Source organism: Neomonachus schauinslandi, chromosome 3 (genome assembly GCF_002201575.2).
Source record: "Neomonachus schauinslandi chromosome 3, ASM220157v2, whole genome shotgun sequence".
In the NCBI taxonomy this organism is placed as follows: domain Eukaryota; kingdom Metazoa; phylum Chordata; class Mammalia; order Carnivora; family Phocidae; genus Neomonachus; species Neomonachus schauinslandi.
Window position 1 is genome coordinate 177,657,611 of NC_058405.1, and position 12,059 is coordinate 177,669,669.

General features: G+C 46.2%; 1 protein-coding gene across 1 annotated transcript in view; it reads left to right on the forward strand.

Annotated features, from left to right (window-relative positions):
- The window catches only part of SGPP2 (sphingosine-1-phosphate phosphatase 2), a 110,927-nt gene that overhangs the window by 42,957 nt on the left and 55,911 nt on the right, over positions 1 to 12,059 (forward strand). Inside the window, exon 2 of the mRNA XM_021703291.2 lies at positions 1,000 to 1,158. Within this exon, the coding sequence (XP_021558966.1) occupies positions 1,000 to 1,158 (159 nt within the window). The remainder of the gene's footprint in view (positions 1 to 999; positions 1,159 to 12,059) is intronic.

Here is a 12,059-nt window from a genome sequence, read left to right on the forward strand (position 1 = left end):
ATAAAATCTTAAAAAAATACAAACAACAGGGCGCCTGGGTGGCTCAGTCGGTTAAGCGCCTGCCTTCGGCTCAGGTCATGATCCCAGGGTCCTGGGATCGAGCCCCGAGTCTGGCTCCCTGCTCAGTGGGGAGCCTGCTCCTCTCTCTCCTCTCTCTCTCTCTCTCTCTCTATCCCTCTCTCAAATAAATAAAAATTAAAAAAAAATAAAGGTAAACTAAAAATATTCATTGGTGAGTGATTTTTCTCAAGTCTCTATATTCATTATCCGTGGCTACTGCAACAAATCACCACACGCTTAGTGGCCCAAAACAACACAAATGTATCTCTTTCAGCTCTGGAGCTCAGAAGTCCAAAATGGTTCTTATTCAGACAAAACCAAGGCCTCGCCAGGGCTACGGTGCTTTCGGAGGCTCAAGGGGAGAATCTGCTCCCTTACTTTTTCCAGCTTCCAGAGGTGCCCTGCGTCCCTTGACTCGTGGTCCCTCGCCCCATCTTCAGATACCCTCTCCTTGACCTTCCTGCCTCCTCCTCCCATTTTATAAGGATCCTTGTGGCCACACTGAGCCCAACCAGATCATCTCTCCATCTCCACATCGTTAATGACACCTGCCAAGTCCTTTTTGCCATGTAAGGCAGCAAATTCACAGATCCCTTAGGATGGGGAAATCTTTGGGCACATTATTCTACCTACCATAATCCTAGACCCAGAAAGTGTCTTCACAGCATTTACCTTCTGAATATACAAAGGAGACAAGATTTCGGCTTGTGTGCCTTCGCCTGATAGCCTGTCTTGGATGTTACTTAATTTTATGAAGAACTAACCTCTTCTGTATTTGTGTGGACAAAACGGGGTTGAGCACAAGGATAGCAATGCTATTGTAATTACCTTGGCACCTTGGCAGTTGAGAGCCTGTGAGTTTTAGACAGAAGTTTTTTAAAACTTGCCCTATGGTGACATGTTGGATGAACTCAGAGTCTTCTAACTTTTGTCTTTTAGGCTTATGTACAGAAGTACATTGTGAAGAATTATTTCTACTATTACCTATTCCGATTTTCTGCCGCTCTGGGTCAAGAAGTCTTCTACATCACATTTCTTCCGTTCACTCACTGGAACATTGATCCTTATTTATCCAGAAGACTGGTCATCATATGGGTTGTAAGTATGCTTATTACTTACTAACCATGACTACGCCTACGACAACTACCCGCTTTGGCATTCGAGTACTTTGCATATGTGGTCTTCTTTTTTTTTTAATCACTTAGAGTTGAATTTTTATATGGTTTATAATAATACTTTGGAATAATAATAATAAATAATAAATAATAAATAATAATACTTTGGAAATAATAAAAAGCTATGAACACAACTTGTTTTGTTTGCAAAAGCCAAACAAGCCTGTGATGCATGTACATTGGCACACACCTCTATTTGGGGGAATAAACCCAGAAGAGAGATGATGTGAGGTACAGGGAAGAAAGGACATTTCTGAGAACCCATGTATAGGGGCGTAAAAGGCATCCTCCCAAGAGGCCAATTTTGGTACAATTTGACCCAAAACTGAAACTCGAAGCCGTTGACTAAATCATTCCAAGTGGTCTTAGAACCTCGGAACTGGGGCCCTGGCACTTGGGAGGACGCTACCAGTCGCTGCTTAAACGTGGTAAAGCTTAGTGACTAGTCTGTGAAGGCGAGGGAGTTTTAATGATCAACCAGTTCAGAGGTCAGATTGTTTCCCTGGGAGGGGGAGCATCAGGGCGAGGCTGCCAGCACACTGTTTCCCCACCTCAAGATTCTGCGCTGAAAACAGAGGTTCAGGAGCACTCGGCTGTGTGAAAGGAGTCTGGGTTCTTGTGTAGCTCTGCTCTGAGAAGCTGTGTGGTCTTAAGCAAATGACTCCACCACTCTGAGCTTTATTTTTCTCATTTGTAGACCAGGTTCAAGGGTCTACAGAAGCCTCTGTCAGAAGCCATAACCTCACATGTCCTTTAAGGCAAGGGAAGGGAAGTAAAAGAGTGAAGTGCTGGGCGGGGATGGTGGGGAGGGGGTGTCCGTGAGAGTCACTGTATGGCCACCAGGAGCACTGGGGAGCAGTCACCCCTCCACTCCACCTGTGACCTTCGTGAAGCAAATGGGCTGGAGTTGCTAGATTTGTTTTTAGTGGGAAGCCTCCCATTTTTTAAATGTAGGCTTACATCTTTAAAACATTATGTGTCAGCTGAACAAAGAATCCTTGAAGTCCACATGTACGCGGATTGGTTTGAAGCCTCTAGCCTAGAGCTTTAACCACTAAGGTCTCTAGGGCTTATGGTTATGATTATTTGGCCCCAAATTCTTCCTGACTTTTTTTTCCTCCTTTTCTCTCTAAGACTACAAGCCACTGGTTCCTTTCCCCATCCCCGTCCCCAACCAGTCTTTTTCTGCAATCTAGCTCCTGTATGAGCGAGAGTATGACCTGAGATTCTGCAAAAGCATAGCCTTCTTGCAAAAGGCAAAATTTCGTGTAATCAATTGTGCATGTCTCTTTCTGATGTCCCTTCCCTACCTGCAAAGCAGGGCCGTCCCTGGCTCAGCTTGGAGGGCAAGGAGAGTGCATGGGGGCAGGGAGCATTTCTGAAATGCAGCAAAGGTACACAATGCTTGCGTTTCCTCCCTGCTGTTTATTTTCTATGTGTGTGTGCATATGAATATATATCAGTTTTCCAAATTTTACGGTGGTTGAGTGAGGCAAATGATGTAAAGCACTTTAATAATTGTTCATGTGTACCGTCAGCTCACGGCAAGCTGTCTCCCCCACCGAGAGTGGGCCGTTTTTCCTGAGGGGCTGAGAGGATCTTTATACCCCATGGTAGCCAGGGGACTGATTGTCCTTTTGGTTGTTATGTTTCACCGTGGAGTCCTCCTTCCAAAGTGCTCGGAGGATTTCCTGTGTGAGGTGAATTACCAGTCTTTTGTCGGAGAGTGAGCAAATCAGATCTTGGCCTGAGAAAGTAAAAGAGGAACCTTTGAGTAGCAGATCGTCCTGCGCTCTGGTGACCAGTTCCTTGCTTTTAAAAATGGGTGTGTGCTCAGGTCCACAGGCACCCGGGCTCAAGGTTCCATGTCCTGCAGGGTCAGCCGGATCCTCAGAGCAGTAAATTCCTAGTAGTTCCTTGTGCAAACAGACAGTGGAAGCCATTCCAGGAGATAGACAGGGACAGGGAGGGACAGGGACAAGCAGAGATGGACGGGGAGAGACAGAGAGAGGGAGAAAGAGAGAGCGAGCGAGCGAGCGGCCCAGAAAGGCATAGATGGAGAGGCATGTTGAGAGGTGGGTACGAGGGAGCTCTGTGCGGGCTGCAGAGATAAGGAGAGATGCTTCGTTTGGCTCCGCAGGAAGGGAAAGGGAGTCCCTGGTGGTGGGGGGGGTGGGGTGGGTGGGGTGGGGGGGTGGGAGGGAAGGCAGGGTGGAGCACAGTGAGGTCCTTCCTCTGAGGGAGCCTCTCTTGCAGAAGGGACATGGGTCTTCAGGGAGTGAGGATGCAGCCACGCTAATTACACGAGGCACAGCTGAAGCCTCCTAGTGTTAAACAGCTTATCTTGCCCAAAAGGCTTTGAAAGGCCACTGTGTTCAGGAGTGCCAAACCTCTTGTGAGATTCTATATCTAGTCAACAGTTGTCCTTGGATGGAATCACAACAGGTGTTATTGCATTTAAAAATTATCGTGCGGGTGACTCATACCATCGGGGGCAGCTTAGCAGAATTTATGGTTCTATTAAGCACTTCCTCGTCGCAATCCTGACTGTCCCCCCTACCCACACGCACACACATTGTATGTCTTCTATTGCTTTTATTGGCGTCTGTGTTCATTATCTTATTTGATTTCCTAACAATGGGTGAGTATCATTTTCATCATTTTATAGGTCGGGATAGTAATGCTTCAAATAATAATGAGCCCTACCCTATGTTGAGTGGATCAGTGTATATCACCGCTCACTGTGATGATGCTGTCCATATTTTTACCTCCTTTAATCCTGTCGGCGATCCTGAGAAGTGGTGATTGCCAGCCCATTTTACAGATCAGGAACTGATGTCTAGAAAGATTAAATAACTCACCCAGATTCACGTTAGAGCAAGTGGATTTGATCCTGGCTCCCAGGGCCTCCTGGGGTGGAGACAGCTGCTGCAGTCATTTCTGAGAACAGAGCTAAATGACATGAAGAGCATTCTCTCTCTCTCTCTTTTTTTTGAGATGTTAAAACTGAGGCTTTAAGCATTAAAATGACTTGCCCAAAGTTACCTTCTTCTTCCTCTTTTTTTTTTTTTTAAGATTTTATTTTTAAGTAATCTCTACATACAACCTGGGGCTCAAACTTACAACCCCGAGATCAGGAGTCACACGCTGTACCAGCTGACCCAGGCAGGTGCCCCCCAGAGTTACCTTCTATTGCATATTCGCCATGATTGTGTTTCAGGTTTGCCCATATGACATTTATGAACTCTGTATTCTATATAAGCGTCTTTTATGTAACTTTCTTGACAAGTCAAAGTATTTTATCCCAGAAAATGTAGACAAGTGAGCCTTTTCAGTTAGCTGAAAGACCTCAATCAAGTCATCATTTCCCTCTTCTGTCACTTATCAGGGTGTTTAACCTGGCATTGGATTCAACCATTGGATTTCACGGAGCAGAGATGACTGAATGGTTATCAACCTAGATTCTCATGAAAAGACATGGTAGACCGTGCTTTAGGAAAAGTCACTGTCCAGAGTGACTATCCCATCTCTTGACTCCCATTTTGGTGTGGTGGCAGCCCCACCAAAAAATAAAAGCTTTAAAATAGGATTGCTGTGTCTCCAAAAGGTGAGAGGTCATTTCATTGCAATTGCATGGTGGTCGGCTTTGTAACATGAGGCAAAATCTCACTTTTTGCTAAATCAGGTTATTCTCCATTTAGTAAAATAGCAATGCAAATATTGATACCACAGTTGATCCTTGGGAAGTTCCTTCTTGTCTGTTCTTAATGATATTTTACTTATTTATATACTGCCTCTTTTAAGATACCTCCTGGCATTCAGAACGAGGTACAAGAAAAAAATGGGAAAAGCAAAATTTGGGGAAATATGGATAAATTAGGAGATAAAGGCCTAGTCTGAAATGAAATGTAGCCTGCTAATTCAAAGTTGAGCCACAAATCTGTCTTTGACTTTGTCCTGACCAAACCAAAATGAGATTCAATTACATCCACTAGGAAACATTTGGCTTTCTCCTAAGGGAGCAAAACTTTTCCTGACACGCAGAGTTCATAGAATCATTGAGCTCTGTTGCTAAATTATTTTCCTAGAAATAGTTTGGTATCACTACCCCCATCATGTGTGAGTACCCATTTTGACTTTTCCTCATAAACTTTGTGCATTCTCATTTTTTAATCACTGCTAATTTCACCAATGAAAAAATGGTATCTCAGTTAATTTTCATTTCATAGTTTTAGTGAAGACGAAAGCATTTTTCAGATTTTTATTAGCCATTTGTATGAACTCTTCTGTGACTTGTTAGTCTGCCTTTTGAGTGGGTTTTTTTTTTTTTTTAAGGGGCTTTAGTTTTTTCATTGATTTTTTTCTTCAGTTATAAAATGATACTGAGCTATTGATTTGTCCATGGATCAGAGACCATGTATCTTTATAGATAAGATCTTTAGAAGTTTGAGACTTTGAGAAATGGTATTTAACTTTATGGTATCATTAGTGACTTAAAGTCCTTTAAAATTGAATTTCAGGAGCGCCTGGGTGGCTCAGTTGGTTAAGTGTCTGACTCTTGATTTTCGCTCAGGTCATGATCTCAGGGTCCTGGGATTGAGCCCCACATCAGGGCTCCCTGCTCAGCGGTGAGTCTGTTTGGGGATTCTCTCTCTCTCTCTCTTTCTCCCTCTGCCCCTCCACCGCCCTCTAAAATAAATAAATCTTTTACAAAAATTGAATTTCAGTGCTTTTATACTGGGCATTTAGTTTGGGCACAGACCTCACCACTCCCTGTTGTCTTACCCTTTGTGACTGCCCTGGCCCCTTTCGGGCATTTGAATTTGGGATTCCTGTTTTCAGGTACCTAGTTTTTCTGGCCTGTAGTTTCCCTGGCCACAAATAGCTTGCTCCAGTGACCAGCCCTTAGAAAACCTGGTTCCTGCTGCCTGAACTCCAATAAATTTAAAATGTGTCTCAGGTTTTTCCTTGCCTTTTTTTCTACTTGTAAACATTCTTCTCATTTGTGAACATGGCAAATATGCGCATGAGAAAATTTGCAAACCTTTTTTTTACCTAACATCAAAAGATCTGTTCCCCACCATGCTCGCTTAAGGGAGATTATTTTTAAGAAATTATTACCCTAGCCAAGCTATTCTGACAGTTTTTCTGATGGCTGCTTCTGAGCGTTTTCAGGCAGAGTTCATGTCTCTTCGGAGGGAGGATTCACGGCTTCCGCTGACCTCCCTGACTGGAAGCGAGGGGGAAGGGAGGGGAGGGGGAGAGGCTGCTTCCAACTCGGTCCGCAGCTCTGTGGCCTGGTCAGAAGGTCCTGGTCCTGTAATACCATGAAAGGAACACCAGGCTGATGTTTGTAGGTAGTGCTGTTTGGTTTCCAGAAACAGAGACCCACTCAAAGTCGCTCAGGAAAGGGGGGGATTTGGCGTAAGTTTCCGGGGAATCCGAGAGCCAGAACGTCACGGGGCCGGACGCTGGTGGACAGTGTGGTCCTCTGCTCAATGAAGCTGTGACCCCGGGTGCCTGCTGGTCACTTCCCAGCTGTCTTTTCCTTTAGATTTTCAAGACCATCGGACCCAGCTCATTAAGTCTCATGATTCCAGCCATCTGGTGTCCGTGTATGCACTGGTTGTACTCGCTCCAAACAGCTGTTTTGGGGGTGGGGCTAGACAGTTAATGGGGGCACAGAGCCACGGGCCAGGTTGGAATATCAAGACTTGGGCTGTAATCCTAGCAGTGAAACCAGCTCGAGGTAGGTGAGGATTCTGGCCGGCAGCGCCCCTAGCTTTCAAATGAAAGGACGCAGCTAGAGGATCCTTGGACGCCTGCAACGGAACATGGTCATGAGTCTTCTTTATACGTTCGCTGCATGACCTTTAGAAGACATTCATCTCTGGCGTGGAGTAAGAAGCAAAAGAGCCAACGTTGGGCCAGATCACATTTAAAAAACAAAAACCAAACCCACGTCCTCTCTTTCGCAGACTGAACGCTAATGTGGCTTTACTAATTTTGTCTCTGTGTGGTGAATCCCCTCAATATCAGGGAGTACAGTTGACACCCAGATCCAATCCATTGCCGAATAATTGTTAGACTGCGTGCTGTTTGTGTTCAACAGGATCGAAGGAACACCTTAAAGGAAAACGCTTAATTGCTTGGCGAATATCAAAGGAATCTGAGGAGCAGATTTCTTTTTGCCAGGCCCTTCTGTTCCTAGTCTTCCCAGTCAAATTAACTCACATCGGAGAGCTCAAGTTTGAAATGATGGATTTCACATGGCTCACATTCTGATGCCTGAACACTAGCTAGCTGACATCAACCGTACGAAGCAGACGTGGAATTTACACTTAAACTGTGCCCATGATCTAGACAGTGTCTAACTGCTGTGGAGTCTAGAGTAATATTTTATAAAGCTGACCCATCGATTGGTTAAGAGGCAAACTTTGTGATAACCTGTCACGGTGGGCAGAATGGAGTGGTGTCTCTGGATGTGGGCAGGCTGCCATCTGGCTGTCCCACAGGGGAGTAAGGAAGGAGAGGGGAAAGGGCTGCCCGGTCCCTATATTCACCCACCTCGTCCGGGGTCAATTTTAGTGCCCAGAGATGACTTTAAATGTGATTAGCTCCTAATCTTCTGTTTAAACCACTACCACTGTTCACTTCAAAAGATTGCCCTGCTCGTTAAATTGGTTCTTGCCTGAGATTCATGAGTCTTGAAAAGTATTCAACACTGGCCAGATTGTAACCCACGCTAACTTGCATTGAATGAAACAGAATTAGGCGGCAGAGATTCTGCCCAGTTTCTCTGAAGTAGCATCTCGTAATTTAGTCTTAGTTAAATATTAAGTAAATGGCTCTAGGGGGTTTGTTATGCAAACTGTATTGGTTTGGTTTTGAAACACAATAAGGAAATAGTTTGGTTTTAGTCTGGGTTTAAAAAAAAAAAAAGCTTAAAAGGGACTCATTATGGTGGAACAGATAGTTTGGGTCTCTCTGTGGATTGCTCTCATTACCTGAAACATGATCTCCCCCTCTCTCTCTTATGATGATGACTGGAAAATGTGCCCACATTCTTCCCTACCTCCTGCCCACTTTATCCCCCTCACCCCCTCCCATACTGTCCCTGCTCCCAGCCCCATAAGACTGTAGTGCTGGATTTGGGTTTGGTTCTGTTTTGACTGAGCAGAATTGTTGTAATCCTCCCAGAGAGCGGACCCCATTCCCAAGCATCCCTTCTAAATGCGTCACTTAATTTAGCCCGTGGCTGTGTGATGGCTTTAGAGCTTAGCTAAGTATGAAGTCGTTTGAAACCCCGGAGGCCTGGAGGCAGGACACCTTTATGGAGCTTCTAAAATAATACAGAACGCTGAACATTTCATAGAGCTTGGTGTGCAGTTAGTCCTTCTCTTCTCCCTTTGGTTTTATGGTAGCTTTTCATGTCTTATAAAACAAACAAACAAACAAACAAAAAACAAATAGCATTTGCCAAGTCCTGTCCAGACCGGAAAGCGAGGAGCAGCCAGGCATGGAGGAGCAAAAGGAAGTTTGGGATTCTCTGAATTCACAGGAGTGGCCCGGGAGGGGGGTCGCAGGCTGCCGTCCCCCTCTGCTCTGGGGACAGTCCCTGCAGGGCTTTACAAAACACCCTCCTTTGTCCCAGATTCCCTCCCTGTCACTTGTAAAACAAAGGAGAATGAGCTAATCCATAGGCCATGGGGGGTGGGGGGAGTGGTCTTTCAGATCAAATTTTCAAATAAAATCTTAACAACTCTATTTTTTTTTCCTCCTAATCAATTCCATTTGCAAAGCTGTATTCTTGAAATGGGTCTGCTTACAGAGTCTTCCCTCCACGCCAGGTGCTTTACATCGAAGAACCCCACTTCACAGATGAGAAAACTGAAACCCAAGGACTTAAGTGACTTACCCAAAGGGACAGAACCAGTGAGTAACACAGGGAGTGCGCACCCCTGGTTCTGTCTCCCGACACCAGGTCCTTCTCATCTTGCTTAAGATGTGGCTACACGTTACTCATTCCCCCACCCCACCCCCCAGTCCAGTCCTTCAGAGGAGTGCTGGGCCTGTGAGGGTGGAACGTCTCCTTTGCAAGTGCCCTCTACCTATGACCTTTGTCTCTCACTTCTCTGTGCTGGGGTCCCTGTGAGTACCCCCCCCCCCGGTCAGACTGTGTGCCCCAGACTTGTTACACTTCCCCCGAATGCCAGGAACCCAGGACGGTGGAGAAGGGTTTTGGTAGCTTTGTTCCAAGGCTGGAAAGCCCGAGGACCGCTCCCTGCTGATGCCGTGGGCTTGCATGCCTGGGCCCAACCTCCACTTCCTTCCGCTTGTTTGCAGAGCAGCCAAGTGGAAAAGGAGGAGCGAGGATAAGAGTGGCCCTTTGTCCCATGAGGAGGTGGTGATTTGACCCACAGGGGACTATCCTTGCCTGAGGAGACAGAACCTCCTGGGGAAGGCCGGCCTTTTTCTTGTCACCATGGCTTGCATTTCCCAGGCTTCTGGTCCCTTCATCTTCATCTGCCCTGCATTCTGCGCCTGTGGGCCCCGCAGTGTGAGGCTGAGGAGCCTTACTTTCCTCAGTAGCTCTCCTATAGCTTTTGAGGTTTGGGAAGTGTCCCCTTTGCTGGGAAGGGGAAGGAAAGGCCTTTAGCAGTTAAGTGCTCTGCCCGTTTACAGCTGGAGAGGTCATGCTTTAGTTAGGCCCCCGGAATTTTCTGGAAGCTTGAGAGCTACTAGACAAAAAAAAATAGTGGTTCCCTAATGGCTGTCGTCTCTCCTCCTCCCTGTCTTTTTACCAGGGCAGCCGCCGCGGAGCTTCCCCAGAGGGGCCTTTCGTAGGCTCTTCCCCCCCGGGGCAGACAACACGGGAGGCCCTCTTTAGTGAGAGGCCCACCTGCCACCGGGCCCTTTTGCTCTGGTGGCCTCCGTGGGCACACACAGTAGCCCGGAGACTCTAGGCCTGCTTGGCGGGAGTCGGGCCTCAGTCATCCGAGGGTTAATCTGGGAAACTGAGGCTTGCTGGCCCGACGGACTCCAGAGGCACCAGCCCTCTGTCCAGTCCATCTGCTGGTGTTGGAACCCCAGCTCCAGCACTGTCCTCGCAGTCACCCGCTCTTAGTCTGCCCCGCTGTGACGAGGAGCGAATATATAATTCTCAAGGAGCCGCATCATAAGTGCTCATGAGGCCCAGCCTGAGTGTCCCTCCGAGGAGCAGAGCCTCCGTGCCGCCTTTCAAGGCCATGATGGCTCTAAGCGCAGTGATGGCCATCATTTGTCGAGTCCCGACCCTGCACTAGATGCAGGGCGATGGACTTCACAGACATTACTGAGTGCAACAGAGGCGCTCTTGTTATTCTCCTTTTAAAGGCAAAAAGCACTGTGAGCAGACCAGCCGTAGCGGGTAGGGGACAGAGACAGGATTTGAACCCGTGACTATCTGATCCCAGAATCCTGGCCACGAACCACGGCGCTCTGCACTGGCCTTTTCCCTTAATTATGTTCAAGGTACCCCCCGCTTTTTTATGTATTTGACATGCTCAGTTAATTTTATTTTTTCATTTTGCAAGTAGCGAACCACGTTAATACAAAAAGCAAGAAAATAAGAAAAAGCTCCCTAAATTCTACCTCCTTTATTGATTTGCAGGCAGTTCACCTTTTCCATCTATTTGCGGCCGGCCTATCTACACACAATGTTTGATCACAGCGAACGGTTTGCATACTGCTTGGGGATAAATGGTGTGCTAGAACATTAAACAGGACTCAGAGTTCATGCATGAATACATAAGAAAAAGAGGGAAGTGGGGTCAGGATGACTCAGGAATCTTTCAGCCTAAAAGGAATAATCAAATGAAAGGATGGTTTGTTTCGCCTAAGAGTTAGGAGACTCGGATTCTAATCCAAGTGAAAATTGCTCCCTGTTTAACACAGCCTGTGTTTCAGCAAGCTGGGATGGGCTCCTAGCTTGCTGGATGTCCCAGGTATGCAACCCATGGTAGACCAGAGTTTACTAAGAATTACCCAAATGGCATTTATTTCTGGGCCTCAGTTTGACCATCTATGAAATATGGAATTGAACAAAATAACCCCAGGGCCCCTCTTATTTTGGGAGTTTTGCAATTATTAAAAATATTGATGGTGATGGTCTTTCCAGATAGTCTTTAGTCCTATGTTCTGACTTCAACAATGCATCTGGCCCTATAAAATTTCCCTGGAGTGACACCCCCTCCACCTTGACTGGGTTAGCTCCTACCAGTTTTTCTTGGGGTCCCCATGAAGAGTAATAATGGTTCCCTGGGAAAAGGTCCTTAGGAAGATAGTTGGACCCACCCCAAGTCTGAGTCGCTAGGAATCATTTGGCCTTGCAAATTCAAGCCAAGTTGGGGGTACAGGGATTCACTGAAGCTTCAGCACTCACCCTAGTTCAGGCGCAAAGGCAAACAAACACGAAGCACGCAAATCTTGCGCTGAGCTTCGGGGTGCGCGCGTGCGCACCCGCGCCCATATAAATTCATTGTATTTATATGCACAGATTTAACTAGAAAAAGATGTTAGTTTTTGTTCTTTTCAAAATTAAATTTCTTCTGGCGTTCACAGGCACTGAAATCAGAGGGGACAAAATGTTTTGTTCAATTTTCAAATACAGAGCAGTTTTACTCTAGAGGTTGGGAAATGACGTTCTGAAGGTTTTCCCAAAAACTCTAACTTGGAAGTTAGCAAGCTGTGAGCAGCAGTAAGCTGGCTTCCTTTTAAACTAACACTGCTATACAAATAAAGCCTCAATGAATGAAATAAGAGAGCTGATTTCTTTTATGAGGC